A 10,800-nucleotide genomic window follows, 5' to 3' on the forward strand; every position below is an offset into this window, starting at 1 on the left:
CTTAGGTTGTTGTGACTTATTAGAGTGAACTTAGTTTATCATGACTTTTCATATCAACGTGATGCTTTTCTTCTGTCAGTTATAATGGTATACACATGTTCTTAAATAAATATATTTTTTTGTTCTTTTCATGTTTTTAAATAAATATTATTTATGTTCCATTTCATGTGTTTTCATTTATGCAAATATGTGATGAGTTATTTTTTATTAAATAGTATTAGAGCTCCATAACATATTATATAATATCTATTTTATTATTTTTTGAAGAAATGGATAAGTCGTGGATTACTAAGCCACAATCTTCAATCGCGTATCAGCAGGGGATACAAGAATTTATTGATTTTGCATTTAAAGGTTTAAAAGAAAACGACGTAGTAATATGTCCTTGTAAACGCTGCGGTTTTCGAAAATCAAAGAGTAGGAGTGACATGTTCGACCACTTAATGTGGTCACCATTTCCGCAAGGATACACCATGTGGATTCATCATGGAGAGTCCTTTGTACTACCTAGTACTATCTCCCCTAGTATTACTCCAAATATGGTTGAAGATACTATCATTGTCGATGATTATATTCAGAACATGATTAACGATGCATTTGGAGTTGATAGGAGTCATGCTAATGAAATACCATCTGCGTCAAATTTGGAGATTGACCAAGAAGATTATGTGATGCCAAGTGCAACTCAGGGAACGAACGAATCCAAGGAGTACTATGAATTGGCTAGAGAAAGAGAACAACCTTTATATGAAGGGTGTAGACGATATTCAAGACTATCTTTTTTGCTTAAGTTATACCATATCAAGTGTTTATGTGGATTGAGTGAGAAGGCAATGACAATGATTTTAGAGTTAATAAAAGATGCATTTGAATATGCAAACATTCCAAGTTCGTTATATGAAGCCAAGAAATCAATCACAAAACTTGGTTTGAACTATTTAAAGATACCCGCATGTCCAAACGGTTGTATGCTTTATTGGGGAGAAGATGAAGAGAGGGAGACTTGCAAAAACTGCAACACTTCAAAATGGGAAAAAAATGAAGAGGTCTCTGTTAACAAGAAAAAGAAAAAAAATTCCTGCCAAGGTTCTTCGCTATTTTCCATTAAAGCCTCGATTACAAAGATTATTTTTGTCATCAAAGATGGCCGACGATATGAGATGGCATGCAACAGATATTAACAATGATGGAATGTTGAGGCATCCTAGAGATTCAGAAGCATGGAAGAAATTTGACTTGACACATACTTGGTTTTCATCAGATCCACGAAATGTGCGTCTTCCATTGGCTAGTGATGGATTTAATCCTTTTGGTGTGATGAGTACAAACAATAGTATTTGGCCAGTTGTTCTTATTCCATATAACACTCCTCCATGGGTTTGCATGAAGCAGACATCTTTTATAATGTCAATGATAATTCTCGGTAAAGAAGCACCAGGAAATAATATTGATGTCTACTTACAACCCTTAGTCAAAGAGCTGAAAGAGTTATGGACAAATGGTGTGGATACATACGATTCTTTTAATAAAGAGATGTTCAAGTTGCATGCAAACTTGATGTGGACAATTAGTGACTTTCCAGGTTTGGGTTCACTTTCTGGGTGGAACACATACACAGGACTCGCTTTCCCGTCGTGTAACTTTCAAACTACATCTCTCTGTCCTAAAGCTAGCCGTAAATAGTGTTTTATGGGTCATCGTCATTTCCTTGACCGAAGACACAGGTTTAGATTGAACAAGATTCTCTTTAATGGTGAACAAGAAATGCGGAGTCCACCGAGAAATTTATCTGGATATGAAGTTTTTGAACAGGTTAAAGATCTTGAAGTCGTCTTTGGTAAAAAGCGAGTGAAAAAAAATCGGTAAAAAGAACACGTGAGGGACAACCTATAGAAGGTGATAGAACACATCGTGATTCTACCCAAGGTCATCCTCAACAATGGAAAAAGAAAAGCATTTTTTTTTTTGAACTTCCGTATTGGAAGGATAATCTTTTGCGCCATAATCTTGATCTGATGCATATTGAGAAAGACCATTATAAAGCTAGAGAAGACCTATTTACTTTACTAAATGATAGGCAAAAGAGTAAAGACCATTATAAAGCTAGAGAAGACCTTCAAAATATGGGCATAAGACCTGATCTTTGGCCAGATGAAAATGGTAGAATTTCTCCAGCAACCTTTACTTTAACGGGTAAAGATAAAAGGAATTTTTTAACAACTTTAAGGAATATTAAGGTGCCTGATGGTTATTCAAGAAACATTTCTAGATGCATTGACTTAGTAAATCTCAAGGTGAATGGAATGATGAAGAGTCATGATTGTCATATATTAATGGAACAACTTCTACCATTAGCCATCCGTACAACATTACCTCATGAGATTTCAGCAGTTTTGATTGAGTTGTGCTCATTCTTTAGACAATTATGTGCTAAGGTATTGAGAATTGAAGACTTGGAAAAAATGCAAAACCAAATAGTCCTCACTTTATGCCACATGGAAATGTTATTTCCTCCCTCGTTCTTCACGGTTATGGTTCACTTGGTTGTTCACCTTGTTGAAGAAGTTAAACTTGGAGGTCCTGTTCATTATCGATGGATGTATCCTGTTGAAAGGTAAACTATGTGATTTTGTTCTAATGTTACCAACTTACAAAGTTGAAATTTTTTTAACCGATACTCTTGTGGTTTAACAATAGGTACTTGGGAAAACATAAAGCATATGTACGTAACAAGGCAAAACCAGAAGGGTCTATTGCAGAAGGATACCATTTTGAAGAGATTCTCACATTTTGTTCAAGATATCTAGAAAACATTGAGACTAGATGGAATCAACCTGGACGTGTAGATGATGGCTCTATTGGTGATATCCAAACAGGTTCACGTGTAGCAGAATTATTTCCTAGAATTGGAAAACCTGTGGGTGGATCTTCATATTACACCCTAACACCAATTGAGAAGTTGCAGGCTCATAGACACGTTTTAACGAATTGTCCAATAGTTGACGACTATCTAAAGTAAGTAGTTTTATTCCATTAAGTAGTTTCATCTACACTATTAAGATTTTTTTTACATCTAATATCGAATAACCAAATAGGTAGTTCCGAAGTATTACTCAGAACCAAATGAGGCGTAGTCAAAGAAGTGCTACTGAGATAGACAAGAAGGTTCATAGAGAGTTTGCTCACTGGTTCCGCAATCGAGTGAGTTTTCGTACAAAAATAAATGTTTATATTGAATTCATTTTTAATAATAACCAAACTAATTGGATGTTGTATCGTGTATAGATTTGCAACAATCTTGACAACATTGATGGATTAGATAAAGATGTTCTCATTAGCCTTGCTTATGGCCCTTTTGATAAAGTTAAAAGGTTTACTGCGTTCAATGTCAATGGATTCAAGTTTCGAACGTTGGAACGAGACAATTCTCTAAAAACTCAAAATAGTGGAGTTTTTGGCATGTTTGGGACATGGAGTTATTCAAGCAATAGTGATACCCAAATGAGATTTGGAGGGGTCCCTTACTATGGAAGATTGATAGACATTATTGTGCTTTCCTATGATGGATTCACAGTGCCCATGTTTAAATGTGAATGGGCTAATACCACAAACCCAAGAGGCATTAAGATAGATAAGTTAGGTTTTACCTCTATAAACTTTGCAACACTACTACATACTGGGGAACATGAAGATAATGAGCCATGCATTCAAGCGTCAAAAGCTCAGATGGTTTTTTATGTGGATGATGAGAGTGAGCAAGGATGGAGCATACCTGTTCATTTGAAGCCAAGAGACTTGTATGACATGGGTGAAAATGATGAAATTATGACACCCATTGAGCCATATCCATCACAAAATTTGGAACAAATTTTTTCTAATGATAATCTCGGAACTTCTGCGAAAAATGATGACAATAATTAATGACATTGTTACTATGTGTTTTTATTGTATTTGCTATCCCATATTACCCAACCTTGATGGGTATTCACTTTTCAGAATACCTTGTTTCTTATATTATCCAAGTGTTTTATCAATATTTGTACTTGTGGAGATAATGAAGAGATGTTGTTTAATTTAGTTATGCTTATCATATGGTTATTGCAATTTTGAAGTTGCGGCAATATTGCACTTGCCGTGAAAGCCATATCAGCTGTAGGTTCAAGTGGTCTTTCTCTAGTTTCCTTAAATATTTTTTATGCTATTCCTTTGATTTATGTTTTGTTTCTTCAAGAATGCAGTTATACACTTATACTCTGCTATGAAGTAGAAAGAGTAGGGTGGTTAATATACTTGTTATTTTTTTTGTCATGGATATATATATATATATATATGTGTATGTATGTATGTATGTATGTATATGTATGTATATATATATATATATATATATATATATATATATATATATATATATATATATATATATATCTCCGCTAAAGCTATGTGGGACACATTGCAAGTTGCCCATGAGGGCACGGATGATGTCAAAATTGCTAGAATCAATACGTTAACTCAAGAGTTTGAACTCTTTCACATGGAAGATGGTGAATCCATCGAAAACATGCAAAAGAGATTCGTGCATCTGAAAAATCGTTTAAATTCTCTTGATAGACCTGTTTCCAATGCAGTTGCTACTAACAAAATTTTAAGGTGTTTAAACAGGGAATGGCAACCCAAGGTTACAACCATAAAGGAAGCAAACGATCTAAATACCTTAGACATCACCACTATCTTCGGTAAACTGGAAGAACATGAGCAACATCTTAAATGCCATGACATGCATGAGAAAAGGGCAAAGAAAGATAAGAACATGGAGAAAGAGGTAGAGAAGAAGTCAATAGCTCTAAAAGCTTGAAGCTCCAAGACCTCAAAGCAAGAGCTAGAGGATAGTGATACTAGTGATGATGAAGACTCCGATGATGAGGAAATGAGACTGTTTGTGCGAAGGTATAACAAATACTTAAAGAAAAATGGAGCAAAACATTCCGACAAAGGTTTGATCAACTATAGGAAGCAATCCAACAAGTACAAACAAGATGAGAATAACAAAGGAAAAACCAAGGGTCCTTGTTTCAATTGTGGCAAAGTTGGTCATTACAAACCAGATTGTCCATACCTTAAGAAGGAGAAAGAGAAGAATCAAAGCAAAGGTCACAACAAGTCTAGAAGAGCCTACATAGCATGGGAAAGTGATTCATCTAGTGAAGACTCATCAAGCGATGAAGAAGAATCGGCAAACTTATGTCTTATCGCTCATCAACACAAGAAAAAGAAACGTGTAAGTCACCTTAAACCCGAACTTGTAGATAAGGTATCTCATTCTCAATTGAAATTAGCTTTTGAAGAACTACATAGAGATGCAATTGAAGCTTTTAAACTTTTGGCCTCAAACAAGAAATTTTTTTCATATCTTGAATCAAAAGTTGAGAAAACCGAAAAGGATATGGAAGCTTTAAAATAGTCTATGCTAGATATTCAAAAGGATAAAATTGAGAAAGATCCTACATCATGGTTTGGTTGTGAGACATGTCATATTTCGCAAAAAGAAGTAAGAGATCTAAAGGCCAAATTAGATAAGGCTCTACAACCAAAAGTGACGTTTGCAGTTGATCCAAATAAGTTCAAAAGATCGTACTCTCCTTTATATAGTAAATACACTTTTGTACCAAAAGTATCAACTAGCAAAACAGCATATTCTCATCATATTACTTGTCACTATTGTTGCAAAAAGGGTCATACCATTGAAAAATGCAAATTTAGGAGGATTTTGGTTCCTAAAGGAGTATTTCAATGGTTGCCTAAGTGCAACAATTTATGTACTCACTACCAAGGACCCAATGAAAATTGGGGACCTCCCACTCTAAATTAATTTTGCAGGAAAAGTGTCTTGACATTGCCGAAAGATTGTGGTTTCTTGATAGCGGATGTTCAAGACACATGACGGGAGACATATCACTTTTTGTTGAGTTCCACGCAAAGAAAAAGGGGTATGTCACCTATAGAGACAACAATCGGGGAGCTATACATGGTAAAGGAAGTGTAGGTAACCCCTCTACCACAAATATAACTGATGTATTACTAGTAGAAGGTCTTAAACATAACCTCTTAAGTATAAGTCAATTGTGCGACAAAGACTTTAAAGTAACTTTTACAAATTCTGGTTGCACAATAGAACATATTAAGAAAAGAGACATTATGTTTAATGGCTTAAGAGTAAACAACATCTATATGCTAAACTTGGACGAAGTATCTAAGTCAAGTGTCTCATTGCTCTAGGTGAAGACTCATGGCTTTGGCATAGACGCCTCGCTCACATAAATTTTGACTTACTTAATAAGGTTGTCACAAAAGACTTAGTAATCGGCTTACCAAAAATAAAGTTTTCAAAGGTCATCTATGTGATGCTTGTCAAAAGGGGAAGCAAACAAAAACCTCTTTTAAATCAAAAAACATGGTTTCAACATCACGTCCTCTTGAACTCCTTCAAATGGATCTCTTTGGCCCTTCAAGGACTAAAAGCATAGGTGGAAACATCTATGGTTTTGTCATTGTCGATGATTACTCTAGATTTTGTTGGACAATCTTCCTACCTAGTATGGATCAAACTTTTCCAGCCTTTACTAAATATGCAAGGTTATGTCAAAACAAAATGAACACTAAAATAGTTGCAGTTCGTAGTGATCACGGTGGAGAATTTGAAAACTATCTTTTTGAAAAATACTGTGATAAACATGGAATTGAACATAACTTTTCAGCTCCTAGAACACCACAACAAAACGGTGTGGTTGAACGTAAAAATCGTGTACTAGAGGAGTTGGCAAGAACAATGCTCAATGAGGGTAGTCTACCCAAATATTTCTGGGTTGATGCTGTTAGCACCGCATGTTATGTTTTGAATAGGATACTAATACGTCCTATACTAAACAAAACACCATATGAACTATTAAAGGGTAGAAAACCAAATGTGTCACATCTCCACGTATTCGGTTGCAAATGTTTTGTGTTAAATAACGGTAAGGATAATCTTGGGAAATTCGATGCTAAAGCTGACGAAGGCATATTTCTTGGTTACTCTCAATCTAGTAAAGTATATAGGATTTACAACAAAAGGTTACTTATAGTTAAAGAGTTAGTTCATGTGTCCTTTGATGAATCTTATGTAAAATATGTCGAGAAAGGTATATCTTTTGATAGTGCAGGCCCACCTACTGAAGACATTGTCAAAGACAAGGAAGACGAAAGTGAAAGTGTTGAGAAGGAAGATGCTAAGAAAGAGAAAGAAGAGTCTCATGATAATGTTGAAAAAGAAAGCATTTCAAACAATGAATAACTTCCTAAGGCCAGGACAAACGTAAAAGATCATCCAATTGACAACATAATAGGGGACATCTCAAAGGGCGTTACAACACGCTCCAAGATAAGTAACTTTTGTCATCATTTTGCTTTTGTTTCACAAGTTGAGCCGAAAAACGCTAAGGACGCATTACTTGATGAGCATTGGCTAATGGCCATGCAAGAAGAATTAAACCAATTTAAACGGAATGATGTTTGGGACCTTGTCCCTCATCCGGGAGATCATCAAGTAATCGGTACTAGATGGGTTTTTCGTAACAAACTTGATGAAAACGGAGTTATTACTAGAAACAAAGCTAGATTAGTTGCTCAAGGTTACAATCAAGAGGAAGGTATTGATTATGAAGAGACGTACGCTCCCGTAGCACGTCTCGAAGCTATTCGTCTCTTACTTGCTTATTCTTGTTCAAAAGACTTTAAACTATTTCAAATGGATGTCAAAAGTGCCTTTCTAAATGGCTATATCAATGAAGAAGTCTATGTAGCTCAGCCACCCGGCTTTGAAAACTACAAGTACCCAACTCATGTCTATAAGTTGAAACGTGCTTTATACGGTCTCAAACAAGCACCTAGGGCTTGGTATGAACGTCTAAGCAAATTTCTACTTAGTCAAGGATACTTTAGGGGTAAAGTTGACACTACTCTCTTCATTAAAAGAAAAGATAAAGATATACTTTTGGTTCAAGTTTATGTAAATGATATTATATTTGGGTCGACTAATGCAAAACTTGTCAAAGAATTTTCTAAGCTTATGCAGAGTGAATTTGAGATGAGTCTCATGGGAGAGTTGAACTTCTTCCTTGGCCTACAAATCAAGCAACTTAGTCATGGAACTTTCGTAAGTCAAACCTAGTATTGTACAGAGTTGCTTAAGAGATTTGGAATGAGTGAGGCAAAGGAGATTGACACACCTATGGCAACAAATAGCAACCTAGATAAAGATGAAAAAGGTAAAGAGGTTGATGTGAAATTGTACTGAGGCATGATAGGTTCACTATTGAATCTCACAGCTTCAAGACCGGACATCATGTTTAGTGTATGTATGTGTGCAAGATACCAATCTGGTCCAAAGGAATCACACTTAAAAGCCGTAAAAAGAATTCTACGATATCTACGTGGAACTACTACATATGGTCTATGGTATCCTAAAGGTAATGAATGCTATTTGGTGGGATTCTCTGACTCCGACTTTGCTGGATGCAAATCCGACAGAAAGAGCACCAGTGGGACATGTCATCCATTCTCAAATTCATTGATAAGCTGGCACAGCAAGAAACAAGTATTAGTTGCATTATCTACCGCTGAGGCAGAATATGTCGCTGCCGGAAGCTGCTGTGCTCAGATATTATGGCTCAAGCAACAACTCATTGACTTTGGTATTAAGCTTGATCGTATACCTATCATGTGCGACAACACAAGTGCCATAAACTTAAGCAAGAATCCTGTTTTACACTCACGAACCAAGCATATCGAAATAAGGCATCACTTCCTAAGAGATCATGTAGAAAGAGGAGAAGTTATATTTGAACATGTAGAGAGCAAGAAGCAACTAGCTGACATCTTCACCAAACCTTTTGCAACTGAGCAGTTCTTCAACATTCGCAGGGAATTAGGGATATTAGATATCTCTAATTTTAGCTAAATGCGTTTGTTTTCTTAATTTTATTCTTTTACATTATATATATTGATTATGCCCAAGCTAACATTTCTCTTAGAATGAAGGTAGTCCATCAACAAATCAAGAATCGTGTCACATTGACAAGAGGACTATACTCCAGTCTACGAAATGATGACGAGATACCTACAAATTGAGAAAGTGGTAACATGTTTGTTGTTCACTTCCAAAAATATCATTGATACTATAATATGCTATCAATTAACATGTTTATAGTGACTTCATATATGCTTCTCCATATATCTCTTTTACATGTATATGTTGATCATCATTACTCATAACATATAATGTTTTGGGCATACAAGTAAGTAAAATAAGCATGTATCCAACATACATAAGTATCATCACTGCATTTCTAACATTTGAGGCATTTTAGGTCGACCTATTCTGTCTCTGAGTCGACCTACAGAATTTTTTTTTCAAATAACAAAATCATACTCAGTTACGTCGACCTACACCTCTTCTAGGTCGACCTAATCTGAATCATTTTCAGGGTCCTTCTGTTAGGCCGACCCAGCCTCACTTTAGGTCGACCTACTGATACAAAAATGCACCATTTGGGTCTATTGGTCGACCCGACCCATCTCCATACATCATTAAGCATACATTTTTCATTCTTGCTCATTCTCAAACCCTTGTGTACGGCCAACCCTAATTCTCCTACATCAAATTCCTCCAAAACTCCTCTTTCTCACACAAATCATCTCATTGCATTACATTTCATTCTCATTATGTTTATTTCCTGTCATCTTTCGCACTTAAGCTTGTTTTGTTTGATTTTGTTTGGATAATATGTTCGCTTGGTTGTATTTTGAATATGTTTGGATCTTATGCTCTATTTCTTTTAACTATTATACTATGCAAGATATTGTTCTATAAATATTATTCTGTTACTCTCTTCTACTATTCTCTTGTTGTCTATCTTTTGATGTTGTCAAAGGGGGAGATGTGTTGAGAGTACGGGGGAGCTGAGTACGAAGGAGCTTAGTATGGGGGAGCTTACGCACACATGTCCGGGGGAGCTTTCGCCATTAAACCAAATGTTTGCCATCATCAAAAAGGGGGAGTATGTAAGTACAAACCTATACTCACCAAGGAGTTTTTGATTCATGGCAAACACCACAAGTGAAAAAACAACAAAGGCACAAGTGAATGACTCAAGGAAAAACAAGTATTGGCTACCCAAGACAATGTAGGTCGACCTACCCTGTGTCTAGGTCAACCTATAAAGCTCAAATTCATCAGAATATGGTTTTGCATCAACTAGGTCGACCCAGTACATCATTTGGTCGACTCAAATTAAGGCAGACAAAGGAGATTCAAACATGTCACTGTTAGGTCGACCCACTTACCTTCCTAGGTCGACCTAAATTGAAGAGATTTGCACACCTCACTGTTAGGTCGACTCACCAACACACCTAGGTTGACCTAAACTTAAGAAAAGTCCCAAGAACACATTTCAACTGATTTTAGGTCGACCCAAACCTTCAACAGGTCGACCTAACTGGGAACAAATTTCAACCTAACTAAATCTGCTTCTGTTAGGTCGACCTAATCAATGAAACAGGTCAACCTACCTTCACAAAAATGCCAAAATTGTATGTTTGCTCTTGTCATACCCTAATTTTTGACCCCCCTAAGATGACATATCTCCAGGATTTTCATCAAGTCAAAGTAAGTACCCAGGGCAGTCTGGCATTCAATCGAGGGTGTTCAAAGACAAGAAAACTCAGGCAAAGGATCAATCAATAGAGGGATTAGTCTCTAATACAATC

At 36.1% G+C, this 10,800-nt stretch overlaps 1 protein-coding gene across 1 annotated transcript; it reads left to right on the plus strand.

The window, feature by feature from the left end:
- Window positions 1-269: 269 nt before the first annotated feature.
- Window positions 270-1,683, plus strand: LOC131637364 (uncharacterized). Its single transcript, XM_058907961.1, has 2 exons — window positions 270-1,046; window positions 1,144-1,683. Exons 1-2 carry the CDS (start codon window positions 270-272, stop codon window positions 1,681-1,683), a joined length of 1,317 nt encoding a protein of 438 aa, XP_058763944.1.
- Window positions 1,684-10,800: the final 9,117 nt, after the last annotated feature.

Source organism: Vicia villosa, unplaced genomic scaffold (genome assembly GCF_029867415.1).
Source record: "Vicia villosa cultivar HV-30 ecotype Madison, WI unplaced genomic scaffold, Vvil1.0 ctg.001971F_1_1, whole genome shotgun sequence".
Classification (NCBI taxonomy): Eukaryota; Viridiplantae; Streptophyta; class Magnoliopsida; order Fabales; family Fabaceae; genus Vicia; species Vicia villosa.

Bases quoted from the DNA above. Each gene is read 5' to 3' on its own strand.
- LOC131637364 (XM_058907961.1), top strand. From the start codon at position 270: ATGGATAAGTCGTGGATTACTAAGCCACAATCTTCAATCGCGTATCAG. The intron at 1,047-1,143 runs GTCTCTGTTAAC...TTGTCATCAAAG, and splicing joins AATGGGAAAAAAATGAAGAG to ATGGCCGACGATATGAGATG.